The sequence below is a fragment of the Muscardinus avellanarius genome (genome assembly GCF_963383645.1).
Source record: "Muscardinus avellanarius genome assembly, chromosome: 11".
Lineage (NCBI taxonomy): Eukaryota > Metazoa > Chordata > Mammalia > Rodentia > Gliridae > Muscardinus > Muscardinus avellanarius.
Genome location: NC_137797.1, coordinates 93,774,438 through 93,792,928, shown reverse-complemented (window position 1 = coordinate 93,792,928; position 18,491 = coordinate 93,774,438). Strand labels below are relative to the sequence as shown.

Genomic DNA, 18,491 nt, shown 5'->3' with positions numbered 1-18,491 from the left:
CATTCCTTTCAACAACTGTAAAGTAACACATTCTTCTGACTAGCACATGAAACATTCTCCAGGTTAGATCATATAATAGTACACAAATATTTTTTTCAACAAATTTTGAAAAATTAAAATCATAGGGTATAAAGCTGGGCGTGGTGGCGCACACTTGTGATCCCAGCATCCAGGAGGCTGAGACTGGAGGATACCAGTTTGCGGACAGTCTCAGCTACTTAGTGAGGCCTTCTGCAACTTAGTGAGACCCTGTTTCAAAATAAAGACTAAAAAACAGGGCAGGAGGTGTAGCTCTGAGGTCGAATGCCCCTGGGTTTCATCTCCAGGCCCGCAAAAAAAAAAAAAAAAAAAAAAAAAAAATAGGGTATATAAAAAGAACTTTGGAAACTGACTAGTAGAAATAAAAAAGAGAACTTTGGAAACTACACAAAAACATAAAAATTAAACACTCCTGAACAAAACCAATGGATCAAGGTTGAAATTAAGAAAATTTATTTATTTGTTTGTTTGTTTGTTTGTTTATTTATTTATTTATTTATTTATTTATTTATTTTTGGTGGTACTGCGGAGTGGAACCCAGAGGCTTTCTACCTCCGAGCTATACTCCCAGACCTATTTTATATTTTATTTGGAAACAGGGTCTCACTAAGTAGCTGAGGCTGCCTTTGAACCTGTGTGATCCTCCTGTCTCAGCCTCCCAAACCCAGGGATTACAAGAGTGCACCACCACGCCTGGCTAAGAAGCAATTTTAAAATTTCTTGAAGCAAATTAAAACAAAAACACAACATACTAAACATAAGGGATATAGTACTAAGAAAAGTAGTACTAAAGAAAGTTTACTTCAAAATCAAAACTCACACAGAAAATGCAACAAAAAAAATACAAAATAGCCAGGTGTGATGGTGCACACCTATAATCCCAATACTTGGGAGGTTAAGACACAAGGATTACAGGTTCAAAGCCAGCCTTAGCAACCTAAGAGAGGCCCTCAGCAACTTTAGTGAAACCTTGTTCCAAAATAAAAGATAAAGTAGGGCTGGAGGTAGAATGCACCTGGGTTTAATCGCCAGGATGCGCACACAAGTGTACAAACACAAACACACACTCTACCAAGTGATTAAAAATGGGCATTTTTTTCTATTTTAATCTCATTTTAACCACTAGAGGGCTACCTCTACATTTGATTTCAGGTCCCTTAGCTACTCAATTTTAGAAACACCAATCAAGTTTTTTCTGCAGTAACTTCCCCTCCCTCCCTCACGCCCCCCCCCCTTTTTGGTGGTATTGGGGACTGAAACCAGGGGTGGTCTATCTCTGAGCTACATTCCCAGCCCTTTTTCATTTTGTGTTTTAAAACAGGGTCTCACTAGGTTGCTGAGAGTCTTGCTACACTGCTGTGGCTGTCCTCAAACCTGTGATCCTCTTGTCTCAGCCTCCCAAGTCTTACAGGCATGCACCACCATACTAGGTCTCTCATTTCTATAGTTACCAATAAATCATTATTAAATCATTTTATATACCAGAGGACTCTGGGGATAAAAAATATACAAGTATAGTAATAGCTGGAAGGATTATTCCTTCCCAAATAAGCTCAACAGCAAAAGTAAATGTGTTGGGCTAAAATAAGAAAAATCAAGTTCTCTCATACTTCTCAGTTAGCTTTTATAATATTGCTGGACTTACGTTTTAAGTGTTCCAGATGTCATAAGTTCAGTCACCAAAACAATGCACTTCTTTCCTTTTAGTGTGGATTCCCAGGAATCATAGAACCGAACAATATTAGGGTGCTGAAGACCCTTTAACATTTCAGCCTCTTCTTTAAATCTCTGCCTTTCAGATTTTGTTAACTTTCGATCCTAAAATCAAAAAACAAAACAGAATGTAAAGTAATAAAATTCACATTAGAGTTAAATTAAGATAAGTATGTGCCAAATCATGTTCAATAGCATAAAAATAATCAGGAATACTAAAGTTACTAATAACAATTAGCCTGCCTTAAAAGTGTAAGAAGAGGCTAATATGTGTGTGAGAAAATTTTGAATTATAAATCATGTTTGAGATAATTTACTGTTAATGTGTACCTCAGATAAAGTTTCATATTATAAGGTACAGTTAATTGGCCACTTCCAAAATCGGTCATCAATTGCTAAAGATAGGTGATTTAATGTCATGGAATGAGCATGGGTTTTAGAAACAAAAGCATCTAAAAACTTATATTTCTACTTACACTGATTAGTATTTCCTTAACAAATATATAACATCATCTCACAGGATTGTTACAAAAGTAAAAAGGTATTTTTTCATCATGATGAAAGTGCCTGGTACTTCATAGGAGTTAATGTACTTCTTATCTGAGACGGAGGAAAGGCATTTGATTTGTTGTCCCATGACAAAATCTCATACAAATTCTGAATTGTTCTGTTAATTAAAACTGAAACTATCTTGTCCAAACATGTAATACATATTTTAATGAAATAGTATAGACATCAAATAATAGGTTCCTCTCACACTGACAAATAATTAAACATTACAAATCTAGCTTAAAGCCCCTATATAAGTAGTTTGCCCTCCTCATTCCTTCTCCTTACCCTTGAAAAACCACTATCCTAGCTGGGCGTGGTGGTGCACGCTTGTAATCCCTGTGCTTGGGAGACGGAGACAAGAGGATCGCGCAGGTTCAAAGTCAGCCAAGCTGGCTTAAGAGACCGTTTCCAAATTAAAAAAAAAAAAAAAAAAATATATATATATATATATATATATATAATAGGTCTGGGAGTGTAGCCCGGAGGTAGAACGGTTTCCAGGAACCCCAGTACCCCCCCCCAAAAACCCCACTATCCTAAATCTGGATATAGCATATATAACCATATGTGCCCCCCATAGCCCTATTTTTAATTCTTTATTTGGAATCAGGGTCTCACTGAGTTGCAAAGGGCTTTACTAAGTAGCTGATGCTGTTTGTGAACTGTGATCTTCCTGTCTCAGCCTCCCATATGCTGGGATTAGAAGGTGTCCCACCACGCCCGGCTATAACCATATGGGTTTTATGCCTCATATAAAATATATAAGCTTGGCACAGTGGCATAAACTTGTAATCCTAGTACTTGGGAGGCTGAGACAGGAAGATCACAGGTTCAAGGACAGCCTCAGCAACTAGTGAGACTCTCATCAAAGTAGAGATTCTGTTTCAAAATAAAAATAAAATTGGGCTCAGAGGTAGACTGCTCCCAGGGTTCAATCCCCAGTACCATAAATAAATAAATAAATAAATAAATAAATAAATAAATAGCCGGGAGTGGTGGCACACGCTTGTAATCTGAGGCTGGCTGCAAACTGCAATCCTGTCTCAGCCTCCTGAATGCTGGGATTACAAGTGTGCACCACCACGCCTGGCTTGTGATTTTTGAGACCAACAATTTGATATTTTCATGTCACATAACTTAGTATTTTAGCATGTATCAATGATATATACATACTATGTCAAAAATTCTTTAAAATTTGATAACTATTTTAACATATTTTCCTGTGTAACTTCTGTGGTTTGAATGATTCATATTAAAATCCTAACCCCCACGATGATGGTATTGCAATGTAGGACCATTAGGAGGTGATTAGTGACCTTATAAAGGGGCTTAAAGGAGCCTCTTTTGTATGTATGTATGTATGTATGTATGTATTTTTGGTGGTACTGGGGGTGGAACCCATGGGATTTCTACCTCTGAGCTATACTCCCAGACCTATTTTATATTTTATTTGGAAACAGGGTCTTACTAAGTTGCTGGGAGCCTAAGTAGCTGAGCTTGGCTTTGCACCTGTGCGATCCTCCTGTCTCCACCTCCCAAGCACAGGGATTACAAGCATCCGGCACCACACCCAGCTGCTTTTATTTTTTAATACTTTTATTGGTGCACTGTAATTGCACATCATTATGTAGTTCAAAGGGATAGGGACATATATGTACACAGTACCTGTTTCCCCCTGGCTCCCTCCCCTTCCCTGTACATGATGTTGAGATTGGTATTAGTAATTTCACATATGTACATAACTTCAATGGCAGTGCTTCCTTCATTGATTCTCCCTCCCCTCCAACACTACCCTTCTGTTCACCCCCTCCCTCTATTGCTCCACTGCTGTTTCTCTTTCATTTTCTAAGGTCCCTCTTATATCCAGATTACTCCCTAGTTTCCATATGAGACAATGTGGAAAACACATGATCCTTCACTTTCTACCTCCAAGCTACAATCTCAGTCCTGTTTTATTTTGAAACAGAGTCTTGCTAGGTTGACAAGTCTCACTACTGTCCAGCTTTAGAAACCTGCCATCCTCCTGTCTCAGCCTCCCAAGTACTGGGATTACAGTTGTGCAACACTTTACCCAGTTCATCCATTTTCAAATGACATAAGTTTGTTCTTTATTGCTGAGTAGAATTCCACTGTGTGTATATCCCATAATTTTGCAATCCATCTGTTGATGGGCACCTCGGTTGGCTCCATGATTTTGGTATTGTGAAATGTGCTTCTATAAACATGGACATGCAGACATCACTGTAATATTCTGATTTCAATCCTTTTGGAAAAATACCCAAGAGTGGTATAACTGGATCATATAGTGGGTCCATTCCCAGTTTTCTGAGAAATCTCCACAATGATCACCATCGCAGTTGCACTAACTTGCAATCCCACCAACAGTGCATAAGAGCTCTTATTTCTCTACATCCTGGCCAGCATCTGCTGTTGTTTGTATTCTTGATGATTGCCATTCTAATTGGGGTTAGATGCAATCTCAGTGTAGTTTTGATTTGTATCTTAAGGAAGTCATTTAATCTCTTTAGCCACATGAGAGATATTTTTCTTTTCTTTTCCTTCCTTCCTTCTTTTTTTTCCTGAAACATTTTTATGATGACTTAGGTTGAAGTTGTTCTTGTCAGTTAATGTTGTTCCCAGTCCTTGGAACTGTTCATGCATGCTTTATAACATTCACTGTACTAACCCTTCAAGATGGGGTGGGGATTGGTGACACCTTTTAGTTATGTCCACAAGATAAATTCTGAGTGTAAAATAAATGTCTTCTTTAGTTTATAAAGAAAAAAGCCGGGTGTGGTGGTGCAAGCTTGTCATCTGAGCATTTGGGAGGCTGAGAAAGGAGGATTACAGTTCACAGACAGCTTCAGCTACTTAGTGAGCCTCTTTGCAACTCAGTGAGGCCCTCTTTCAAACTAGAGAATCAAGAGCCAGGTATGGGGGCACACACTTGTAATCCCCCCACTTGGGAGGCTGAGACAGGAGGACCACTCAGGTTCAAAGCCAGCCTCAGCTGGCTTAAGAGACCCTGTTTCCAAATAAAATATAAAATAGGTCTGGGAGTGTAGTCCGGAGGTAGAAGGGCCCTGGGTTCCATCCCCAGTACAAAACCAAACCAAAACAAAACAAGAGAATAAAAAATAGCCACATGATACATCAAGAGGCATCAGTGAAGCAGAGAGCATGTTTTCAACAGACACTAAAAAAGACACTGCTGGTGTCTTTTTCTTCAACTTCCCAGGCTCCAGAACTGCAAGAAATAAATTTCTATTGATTATAAATTTAACACCATGTCTAAGGTATTTTGTTATAGCAGCCCGAATGGATTAAAACTCCCTTCTGAAAGAGTGTGTGAAGGTTACCATTGCTCCACATGCTCAGCAGCACTTGGTAATATTAGACAATAACTTTTTTGGTTAATCTAATGGGTATAAACCAATATTCTCTTGTTGAAATAAGCTTGAGCAACCTTTACTGTTTTCTTTCCATACTACTTAAGATTTTTCTTCTGTGAGCTGCCCACAGAAGAGGAATATCAAGTTTCTTAATCTGATTTTTAATTCTTCATCTATTTTCATACTAATTCTTTATTGGTTTCCTGAGTTACAAATATTTTTTCTCAGTTTGTGGTCTGTATTTTCACCTTGTTTATTATATCTTTTGACTTAAGAGATATTTTTATTCAACTATGATTCAATTCGTCTCTTATTTTGTTGGGAGGTAAGTTATGTGCCTTTGGTCCTTCTGAATACTGAGGCAATGATTCTTCTTTACCTTCTTAAAATGCCAATTTCCTTTGCTACATTTGTAGTTTCTACTTGTGAGAAATTTGCTTAGGTAAGAGTAAGACTGGTTGTTACTTTTTTTTCTATATCATCAACCAATAGTTGCATGAACAATTCTTCCTATCCTCACCTCCACCAAATACTAACTTTCCAGTTCCTGAACTCTGTGGTATTGAAATAATCTGCCTATTCCTTCATGAACAGCACACTTAGTTATGACAGCTTTAAAATAATGCATCCCCAGTAAAACATCTTCAGCTATACCCTCTCAGACATAATCTTTGAAATCAATTTGGCCCTGTTTTTTCCAATTAGAAAAATTTGCTTTTTGTGTTTTTGCTTGTTTTGATGCTAAGGGGATTGAACTCAGGGGTATTTTATCTCTCAGTGACATCCCTAGCCCTATTTTGTTTTAAATAGCCATCTCTGTAAATTACCGTGTCTGGTCTCAAAACTTTAATCCTCCTGTCTCAGATTCCAGGATTAGTCATGGGCTACCACTATTCCAGTCACCCCTCCCTATTTATAGGTTATTTTACTCTAATATTTTAGTTCCATCTTACTGTTCCTTAAGTAGTCACCTTTATAATTACCACTTAAACAGTATATTCTTTTTTTATATTTACCCAAATATCTCTGCTCATCATTCCATTTTATTCCTAACTCCTTTTCTCTGGGCTCAGGGATTGTTGTTCCCCCTCTTCTACCCTTAATACTGGGAATTGAAACCAGGGGCATTCTACCTCTGAGCCACACCCCCAGCCCTATTTTTTTATTATTATTTTTTGCGGTACTGGGGATGGAACCCAGTGGCATTCTACCTCCAAGTTACACACTCAGCTCTATTTTTTATTCTTTATTTTGAAAGAAGGTCTCACTGAGTTGCAAAGAGCCTCACTAAGTAGTGGAGGCTGGCTGTGAACCTGCCATCCTCCTGTCTCAGCCTCCAAGTACTGGGATTATAAGCGTGCACAACCATACTCAGCTTATTAACTGAACTTTATTTAAAGGCAGCAGGGGTTCAAAGGACAAGTGGCAGGGTCTCAGCCCCTGCTCCAGAAAGTATCTGGTTTATGTTCTGGTATATATAAACCAGATACTTTCAACTGATTACACAAGTCTGGGAGGGATGGGGTATAGATAATAAAAGGGCATAAATTTGGACATCCAAAAGGAAACATAGAGTCAAGCAGTCTGTCACTAAAAGTACCCATTGAGTTTGAAAACGGACACTCAAGTCCCTACTCCTGTCTATACTCTCACCAGTAGCATCAAAACAAAGCTAAACTAGGTGTGGTGGTACGTCTGTAATCCTAGTATTTGGCAGGCTGAAGCTGGAGGATAACAGGCTCAAGGTCAGCCTCACTGAATTAGCAAGACTCTGGGCAGCCTAGAGACAGAATGCCTCTGGGTTCCAACCTGTTTAAATTCCTCCAGCCCCCTCCCCCTCCATATACACACGCCAAGTTAGGTACACAATAAAGGCTTCACTAGGAGAGGGATTCTCTGGTCATTTCACCAGGTCAGAATGTGCAGAGGAGAAATTTGTCCTTCCCTCACTTAACAGGAACCCTACACAAGGGATTTTGAATAATACCTGCTTATTAGTTCAATTTGCAATGATTCCCTCCAAACTAATTCAATTCCTGCTTCATAAATAGGCAGGTTTTCCTAGCATTCTTCTTGGAACTTTTCCTCCCAGGATCTCCCGAAACACCACTTCAAGACCAGCCTCCTCTCTCAATGTTCCACAGAATCCCCTGTCTAATCCTTTAGTTACTTTTACTTTAGCCCACCAACCAGAGGGTGTACTCTCAATCCTAAACTGCATACTCTATTCATAGAGAGCTACTGCATCCTTAGATACTCCTCAAAACATGCATTTCCTAGAGAATGGGTAGCAAAAGAACGAGTCAAAGTATGGCTCATGCTTGTAATCCCAGCATTTAGGAGGCTGAGACCAGAGGATCACGGTTCTCGGACAGCCTCAGCTACTTAGTGAGGCCCTCCGTAACTTAGTGAGACCCTGTCTCAAAATAAAGAACAAAATATATATATATATATATATATGGCAGGGGATGTCGCTTGGAGGTCGAATGCCCCTGGGTTCCATCCCTAGACTCACACACACACACAAAAAAAAGATGTAGGGAAGGTACATTTAATACAATACATTTTCATTTCATTATCAAATCAGTTATTCACTGTACTACCATTCTCAAGAGCATTTTTTAAAAGTCTTTTAAAAGATATATATTTTGAGGGCAAGTAGATGGAATCTCACTTTGTTGCCTTACTAGGGGCCCAGGACAGCCCTAACTACTGGGTTCAAGTGATCCTTCTGTCTAAGCCTCCAGAGTAGCTGAGACTACAGGTGCGTATCATCATGCCTGGCTTAAAATATACTTTTTTTGGGGGGTTGGGGGGAGGTCTGGGATTGAACCAAGAGGCATTCCTACCTCCAAGTCACATCCCCTAGCCCTATTTTATTTTTATTTGTTTCATTCATTCATTCATTCATTCATTCATTCATTCATTCATTTTGCAGGTCTGGGGATGGAACCCAGAGGCATTTGACCTCCAAGCTACACCCCCTGCCCAATTTTTTATTCTTTATTTTGAAACAGGGTCTCATTGAGTTGCAGAGGGCCTCACTAAGTAGCTGAGGCTGTTTGTGAACCGCGATCCTGCTGTCTCAGCCTCCCAAATGCTGGGATTACAAGCGTGTGCCACCACGCCCGGCTCCATTTATTTATTTTTATTTTGAAACAGGGTCTTGCTGGGTTAATGAGTCTCACTACTTGCTGAGGCTGTCTTTGAATCTGCAATCCTCCTGTCTCAGATTCCCAAGTACTGGGATTACAGGCATATACCACTGTGTCCAGTTTTTTGTGCGTGTATATGTGGACTTGGGATTGAACCCAGGGGCATTCTACCTCTAAGATACATCCCAGCCCAATTTTATTTTTATTTTGAAACAAGGTCTCAGTAGGTTGGTGAGTCTTAATACTTGATGAGGCTGTCCTCAAACCTGCAATCCTCCTGTTTCAGCTTCCCAAGTACTGATATTACAGGTACGTGCTGTACGTGCCACCACACTCAGCTAAATTATAGTTACTTTAGAGGTTCATTCCAGTATCAAATTTCTTTGAGGTACTAGGGATTTAATTTGGCCAAAGGTTTTTACTGCTGACACTTATTTACGGTAGTTTCTTTCTGTGATTTACAATACTGGGCGATGAGGTTAGCTTAAGCTATGATCTGTATGTATGGTGAAATCCCATATATCCTCAGTTGTGAGTATATCCCTGTAGACAAGCTCTGAGTTTTTTCAGATCTAGTGCCCAGAGATAGTATTAGTCCTGGCCATGACAACATCTATGGGTTTAAATTTGAATCTTATCATGTATGATTACATGTCCTAGATTATAAATTCTCAGAGTGAACAACTTTTTCATCTGACTTAAAATTTTTCCTTCTCTTTTTTGCATCTCAAAAATGGTATCCCCCACCCCCACCCCCAGCCCATTCTTTCATTAAAAATGAAGCTGTTCCAAACAAAGATCTCAGATCCAATTCTGCTTGGCCTTGAGATTTCATCTACCCTCAGATAGATACTAAAACTATGTATGTGCCTCATGGTCAACAAGATTGGCAACAGTCACAGAAAAGCCCTACTGTATATTTATAATTTTCCCACACTGGATTTGGTTTCTTCTTACTATTTTAGACATTGGAGATTACCCGTACAATATTACAAACTCAGCTATGCACTTGAAAGAATAATTGTTTTGTTTCAATCAAAATTTCCAAAATATCTGGTGTTAATGATATTTTTATTAACTCATTTGCTTTCCCATTTACTGACAACAGGGGTTTTCAAAATAAACTTCTGAAAAATCTTGTTTGCCATACATTCTTAAATGTTATCTGAGCTGAGTGTGGTGGTACATGCCTATAATCCCAGTACTTGGGAGGTTGAGACAGGAGGATCACAAATTACAGGCCAGCTTTAGCAATTTAGTGAAACTCTCAGCCATCTAGTGAGGCGTTTCAAAACAAAAACTAAATCTGGGCGTAATCCCAGTACTTGGGAGGCTGAGAAAGGAGGATTGCAGGTTCACAGCCAGCCTCACCTACTTAGTAAGGTTCTCTGAAATTTTTTGAGATCCTGCTTCAAAATAAATAATTTTAAAAAAACAGGGCTGGGGGTGTAGCTCAGAGGTAGAATGCCTCCGGGTTCAATCCCCAGTACTGAAAAATAAATAAATTAATTAATTAATAAGTAAGTAAGTAAACAAAACTGTGGGGAGGTGGAGAAACAGGACTGGGGTGTAGCTTGTAGGTAGAATACATATGGGTTCAATCCCCAGGACCACCACCAAATACCACCACCAAATAAAAGTGATCTCATTTAAAGAAAACTTAGAAATGAGAAAAATCTGAAAAAAATAAAACCTAGGTAATTTGTTGACTGTGTGTGTGTGTGTGGGGGGGAGATATGGATGGATTTACAGGGATTGAACCTAGGGGCATATTCTATCTCAGAACTACACCCCAGTCGTTTTTATTTTGAGAAAGGGTTTGCTAGGTTGCTGAGGGTCTCACTACATTGCTGAGGCTGTGAATTTGTAATCCTCCAGTCTCTGCCTCACAAATATACTAGGATTACAGAAGTATGCTACCACACCCAACTGTTGACTCTCTCTTTTCCTTTTAATTTGCTTTTATCAGTAAAGTCTCACATGATAATGTAAATCATGTTGATTGTCAATATTTGCTGAGCCTGACCTCGAACCTGCAATCCTCCACTCTCAGCCTCCCAAGTACTGGGATACAGGCATGGACCACCACACTTTGCCTTATACAGTTACTTAAATTCTAATTCTAATTCTAATTTAAAATCTCCTTAGACTGTTTCTGTCATACATACAGTTCAAAGTTTTAAAAAATGTTTTAAAGTATATAAAACTTGTAAATTCAACTGGAAGGATCAGAGTTTTAGACAAGCCTTAACAACCTAGAACAACTTTTTTCCAAACAAAAACTAAAAAGGGCTGAGGGTATAGTTTAGAAGTAGTATGTCCCTGGGTTCAACCCCCAGCACCAAAAACAAAACAAAACCAAAACCTTATAAATTCTTTTTGCTGAGAACTTAAAATTTGCTTTTTTTCTTGATTGCCCCTACTATTTTAAGCCATCCCCATCTCTGTCCCCCACCCCATCTACATGTTTTTTGTGAAGTATTTACAGTATATACCCCTTCGCAGCACTTAATCACAAACATTACAGTGACTTTTATCCCCAGAGAATAAGGTTTCAGCTCCTTGTTAGTAAAAATGCAGTGGCCAAAATGACTTCTCTGGGTGATTTGGAAAAATTTAATATCTCCCTAAAATTCATACAAGAACTGATTTGGCCCAAACCTCAGGTTTCATTCCCTATATCAATATATCCTGAAGATTCTATATAGCTTCTAAAATTATTTTCTTCTCAGAAGATCCATGTTGATACTTCTATTAACTAGAGACTGTTGAAAAGGTCTGAGGACTTTACTAGAATATAGATAGCCAAAGATAACAGAAGAGGAACCTATATAATTTAAATATTATCATCAAATTATTGTGAAAATAATGACAAAATATTAAAACAAAGTAACAAAAAGTAGCAACAAAACATCAAATAAAATTTAGAAACTGATAGGCCACTGTTACTCTTTAGGGCTTCTCTAGCATTATCAAGTAGATATTTCTGGGGGCTTGATATACTATCACAATTGTGGCATTCATTACCTTTGGTCTAAACTAGAGCTGAAACAGCTAGCCTACTCCCATTTATTTTTTTCCACCTACATCAAATTGTTTTGACAAGCTAAATGAACAAAACCAAGCATCACTATCACATGACCTCCCATAATATGCAGTTACAGATTGCTGGGGAGAGGGGAATGAAACAACTAAAACAATTGTTCCTCTCAGTGTCATCCAAGTAACAGTACTCAATAGATTTGCTGATATAATTGCTCCTTGAGTGAGAAACACAATGCTAATGTTGAGTACAATTTGCACATATTTAGTTCCTTGTTCAGAAATTATTTCATTTTAAACATTCCTAATAGACACCTCTCCTTACCTTCATAATTCAGTATTTTCTAAGGTACCAATCCCATCCTTTTGTATGGCATATTTTATTTGCAGGCAAACTTTTCAGATCAAGTTTGGAGGCAATCTGATTGGCTTTTATTAACTAAACTTGAAATTTTCATTTTATAAGATATTAACTATACCTCAAAAGGACCTGATCTCCAAGTGTTATTAATTTCTGTACTCTTAACTTCTGTACTCTTTTATTTTTAGCAATATTAAAAGTTTTACTGCTAAATTAAGACTACAAATGGTAAGTCTACATATCAACATATGGGTGGAGAAGTGTCTGGAATTCCTTGATTAAAACATTTTAGGTCAATATTAGAGTCCTCCTTCCTTATCACTTTCTACACCACACTGACTTAGCAAAGACCTGGGGCATCTATTTCACTTTTTTTTTTTTTAAGTAACTGATACTGGGTATTTGGATTTAGAAATAAAAATGTGACCTCTGGAAAAGGACAGAGCAGTTGACACATTGATTTTCAGTGCAGAGTGAATTTCAGTTACCATTCACATACACAAAAAGTAATTTCAAGAATTCTTTTGTATTGCAAAAACATGAATCATATAATTATTTGAGCATGGCATATTCCTTTCATAGGCCTACGTGGCGTAATAGCAATTCAAAGATGATAAAAGAAGTAGCTATAGGTTATTTATTCTTAAAAACCTTAGAACAGAGAATGAAGTCCTAAGAAGTCGAGACAATAACTACTAGAAGCAAAATGGTTCTTATGCAAAAACTCTTGTCAAAAAAGACTAACATGATCAGGAAGCTAAGACCAGAGGAACACAGTTTGTAGACAGCCTCAGCTACTTAGTGAGGCCCTCTGCAACTTAGTGAGACCCTGTTTCAAAATAAAGAATAAAAAATAGGGCAGGGAGTGTAGCTTAGAGGTAGAATGCCTGGATGCTAGAATCCCCAGACCCAAGGGGGAAAAAAAAATAGACTAACATGACTTTCAAGGTGTTTTAAAATACAATATTAAGCCAAGCATGGTGGCGCACACTTGTAATCCCCGCACTTGGGAGGAAGAGACAGGAGGATCGCACAGGTTCGAAACCAGCCGCACTTGCTTAAGAGACCCTGTTTCCAAATACAAAAGTATAAAAAATAGGTCTGGGAGTGTATCCCGGAGGTAGAAGGGCTTCTAGGAGAACCCCAGTACCACAAAAAAAAAAAAAAAAAAAATTACTCCTGCATTTTCTGTGATCTATAGATTGAACTTGTATAGATTTCTTTACGACCTTTCAATCTGGTACATTTTTTTTACGTAATTACAAGGGAGGAGGTAGTAAAGAGATCACTGTGTCCCTTGCTTCTTCCAACAATAATTATGATACAGTACAAGTTTGAGAAAAACAAGTCTCCAAAATTAAAAAAAACCTTATCTTTAATTCCTCCATCAGTCTCTTCCCATTATAATCCATCATTTTTGTAACTTATTTACAAAAGCTTTCTGTTTCAAGGCAACATGAAGAAAAATCTACTTATAAAAAAGATGTGAGTGCTTTCTCAAACCAGATGTATAATAATTTATAGGTCCTATTCATTAAGTACCCTCTGCTTAACCCCCAAATCTAGGCTAGAAAGTTTATATTTGGTGTCTAAGAGATCCTCTCTTCACCCTTCTCTTTGGGTACCATGAAAACCATACAGAAGTCCAAAATATTTATAACTTGGCATGTAAAGAAAGTTTTGAATTAATGTTAAAAGCATAGCAGGTATTGAACTGCAAAAACAGTAAAAATTTCTATTAGAAAATGGCAAACTAGCTGGGTGTGGTGGCATATGCCTGCAATCCCAGTGCTTGGGAGGTTGTGACAGGAGGATCATAGATTCTAGGCCTGTCTCAGCAACATAGCAAGACCCTCAGCAATTTAGCAAGGCATGGTTTCAAATTAAAAAATAAAAAGGAGCCAGGCTTGGTGGCACAAGTTTGCAATCCCAGCATTCGGGAGGCTGAGACCAGAGGACTGAGGTTCGCGGAGAGACTCAGCTACTTAGTGAGGCACTCTACAACTCAGTGAGACCCGGGTTTCAAAATAAAGAATAGCCGGGCGTGGTGGCGCACGCTTGTAATCCCCACGCTTGGGAGGCGGAGACAGGAGGATCGCGCAGGTTCGAAGCCAGCCGTGCGCTGGCTTAGGAGACCCTGTTTCCAAAATGAAAATGTAAAAATAGGTCTGGGAGTGTAGCCCCGAGGTAGAAGGGCTTCCAGGAACCCCAGTACCACCAAAAAAAAATAAAAAATAAAAAAATAAATAAAGAATAAAAAATAGGGCAGGGGGTGTAGCTTGGAGGTCGAATGCCCCTGGGTTCCATCCCCAGACTTGCAAAAAATAAAATAAAAAGGACTAGGGGTGTAGTTTGGAGGTAAAATGCCCCTGGGTTCAATCCTCAGTCCCGAAACAGAAGAAAAAGACAAACTACTTTCACTAAATGATCTAATATCTACTACAAAGGAAAGCTCAAAATAATACCTAATCTGGGTGTGGTGCTACATCCCCAAAATCTAGTACTTGGGAGGTTGAGACAGGAGAATCACAGGTTCAAGGACAGCTTCTGTAATTTAGGGAGGCCCATAGCAATTTAGCAAGATCCTGTTTTAAAATTAAAAAAAAATAAGCCGGGAACGGTGGCGCACGCTTGTAATCCTAGCACTTGGGAGGCTGAGACAGGAGAATCGCACAGGTTCAAAGCCAGCCTCAGCTACTTAGTGAGGCTCTCAGCAACTTAGTGAGACCCTGTTTCCAAATAAAATAGAAATCAGAAATTGTTTTAATGAAAGATAAAATTAATTTCAATGTGTATCTAAAAGAATTAAACTTCAGAAAGCAAACAGTCTGAGAAAAAAGATGAGATGGGAAGGTGAAAGTGGACTGGGATAAAGATGAAAAATTAATTCTTGCTCACTATAAGAAGGAAGCTTTATATTTTCAGAGGCAAATGCTACTTTGCAGCAGATAGAGAAAAGGTTTCTAAAGTTATTTTTTTTTAATGGCCACCTACAGGAATGCCAAAAAAACAGGACTGAAAAACTAACAGAATTTAAATTAGTACTAAAACTTAGTGGATCAACATGCATGAAATTGCCACTAAATAAGAGAAAATCCAGTGGAACACATCATAGAAAACCATGAGTATCTCAAGAATTCAGAGTCAGAAATTTAAAACCTGTTTCATTTTGTTCAACAAAGAAACCAAGAAAATAAGTCTAGTATATAAAGACACACTGTGCTAGGTTTCAAGATGCATGACAAGATATGCACTTAAGGAAATAAGGCCAAAGGAGGAAAGGCTTAAGTACAAGCCTCCCAGAACATATTAACTTTATTTATTTATTATTTTTGGTACTAGGGACTGAACCCAGTTGTGCTCTACCACTAAGCTATATCCTCAGCCCTTTTTGTTTTAAGATAAGGTCTCACTAAATTGCAAAGGATGGCCTCAAACTTGCAAACCTTCTGCCTAACCCTCCTGAGTAGCTACAATATTAACTTTAAATACAGGAACTTGTATATTACTATTTCTAGGATCCTCTCCTCAAGATTGAGGTTAAGCGTAATCTTAACCTCACTCTCCTTTCCCATACTTACTTGGAGAGTAAGGAATATAAACATTTTAGCTGAGTGTGGTGGCGCTTGCTTGTAATCCCCCCCACACCCGCTTGGTAGGCAGAGACAGGAAGATCATGCAGGTTCGAAGCCAGGTTCGCTGGCTTAAGAGACCCCGCTTCCAAATAAAAATATAAAATAGCAAGTCAGGTGTGGTGGCGCCCAGTATTTGGGAGGGTGAGACCAAAGGATCATGCATTCATGGACAGCCTCAGCTACTTAGTGAGGCCCTCTGTAACTCAGTGAGACCTGGTTTTAAAATAAAGAATAAAAAAAAGGTTAGGGGGTATAACTCGGAGGTCGAATGCCCCTGGGTTCCTCCCCAAGACCCACAAAAATACGTGTGTGTGTGTGTGTGTGTGTGTGTGTGTGTGTGTGTGTAGCCCGGAGGTAGAAGGGTTCCATCCTCAGTACCACCAAAAAATAAAAAAAATAATAAAATAAAATAAATAGGCTTAAGAGACCCTGTTTCCTAAGAAAATAAATAAACATTTTAAATTTATAGGGAGATCCAGTTCAGAAAGCAATAAGATTCCAAGAGTCAGGAACAATAAAAATAGCTCAATTTCAACAACACATACAACCTGCCTTAACAGAGTTTTCTGTTTTGTTTTGTTTTTTGTGGTACTGGGATGGAACCCAGGGTCATTCTACCTCCAAGCTATACTCCCAGCCCTATTTTTTATTCTTTATTTTGAAACAGGATATCTCTGAGTAGCAAAGGGCCTAAGTAGCTGAGGCTGTCCGCAAACCCTGATCCTCCTGTCTCAGCCTCCCAAATGCTGTGACTTAACAGAGTTTTACATTGAGAACAAACACTTTAATATCTTCATGCCTGACAAGGCCTGAAGTTTTAGCTGGGCCTGGTATTGCATGCCTGCAACCCCAGTACATCAGAGACTGAGACAGGAGGATCACAGGTTCGAGGCTAGCCTCAGAAACACAATAAGACTCTCAGCAATTTATCAAGACCCTGTCTCAAATAAAAAATAAAAAGGGCTGGGGTGGGAAGAGTGATTAGAGGTAGAATGCTCCTGGGTTCAGCCTCTAGTACTCCCTTAAATAAATGCCCTACTAATTCTGGAATTTAAATTAATATTAATTATTTCCTATGACCAAAGACTCAATATATCACTTAACCCTGTAAAGTTTCTCCCACAAATTAGCTTCTTCGCTTCAATATCCTTCTCTGTGTCCTTCCAGTCTCTATAATTCCATTATTCCCCATATCTCATCATTCTCACAAAAGCTGCAAACTAACAAGTCACAACTCCCTCATGTTGTAAGTCTGGTCATAACTATTGCCTGATTAGCCTTTTTCCTATTTCAACCTACTGCTGAGATGCAGAAAACTTTTTATCGCACCAAGCCCCTTACTAAAAAATAGTAAATGTGAAATTAATCAGTTTTGCTTAAGTATAAGAATCCTCAGAGGAGTTTTTTAAAATAGGATTCTAGCCGGGCATGGTGGTGCATGCTTGTAATCCCCACGCTTGGGAGGTGGAGACAGGAGGATCACGCAGGTTTGAAGCCAGCCTTGCTGGCTTAAGAGACCCTGTTTCCAAATAAAAATATAAAAAATAGGTCTGGGAGTGTAGCCCGGAGGGAGAAGGGCTTCCAGGAACCCCAGTACCACACACACAAAAAAAAGGATTCTAGGCTACTGCCCTGGCCTCAGTGAAGCACGCTCAGGAAAGGGACTTCCACTGACAAGCAACTCTGGGCAGCACTCTAGTACATCAGACCCAATCCCAAAGCCATTCAGACCCACCTTCTTTCTCAACATTTTCCAAAACAACACACTAGACACAGCGACACTTGTACTCTCACCAGACATGCTCATTTCTCCTTCTGCATTCCTTTTTCTAAAGTAAATGTCATAAATCTTATTTCCCTCTAAGAAGGAAGTAACTTTTTGACTAGCTAAAAAGTACTTTGAGGATTTAAAATATTGCATATAAGTACACTTTAAAAAATGTGAAAACAGGACCAGGTGTGGTGGTGCACGCTGTAATCCCAGTACTTAGGAAGCTGAGACAGGAGGATCACCCAGGTTCAAAGCCAGCCTCAGCTATTTAGTGAGGCTCTCAGCAATACAGTGAGACTCTGTTTCCAAATAAAATAGAAAATAGTTCTGGAAGAGTAGTTCAGAGATAGACAGCCCCTAGATTCCATCCCCAGTACCAAAAGGGTAGGGGGATAATTGTACAATTATGACATTTTTAAGATGGTTACTCCATTTGCAGTGATTTATTCTCCCATACATATTCCTAAATATAGTAATCCATACTTGCTCGTTTGTACTGCCATGAAACAGGCTCTTAAATTCATCAGAAGAAGTTAGTATTTTCTTAATTTGGGACTACAGGCATATCATATAACTTTCCTAACTTAGACAATTAAATTTAACATTAACACATAAAGCATTTTCTGGCTGATCTAGGTGACCAAAAAACTCACTAAGCAGTATGCTGTTTGAATTACTTCAGCAAATGATAACCTATGTGGCAATTTATAAATTCAATGTATTGTTAACAAAATAATTTTGTATGCGAAAGGACTGGCATGTCCTAATGTTAAAAAATTTTGCTAGTCAACTATTTACTCTGAATTCCTCATCAGTTGATGATTTCTGCAG

At 38.6% G+C, this 18,491-nt stretch overlaps 1 protein-coding gene across 1 annotated transcript in view; it reads right to left on the bottom strand.

The window, feature by feature from the left end:
* Positions 1-18,491, bottom strand: part of WNK1 (WNK lysine deficient protein kinase 1) — a gene marked incomplete at both ends in the record, with an annotated part of 156,439 nt that overhangs the window by 97,924 nt on the left and 40,024 nt on the right. Inside the window, 1 exon segment of the mRNA XM_080705758.1 lies at positions 1,685-1,857. Within this exon segment, the coding sequence (XP_080561884.1) occupies positions 1,685-1,857 (173 nt within the window).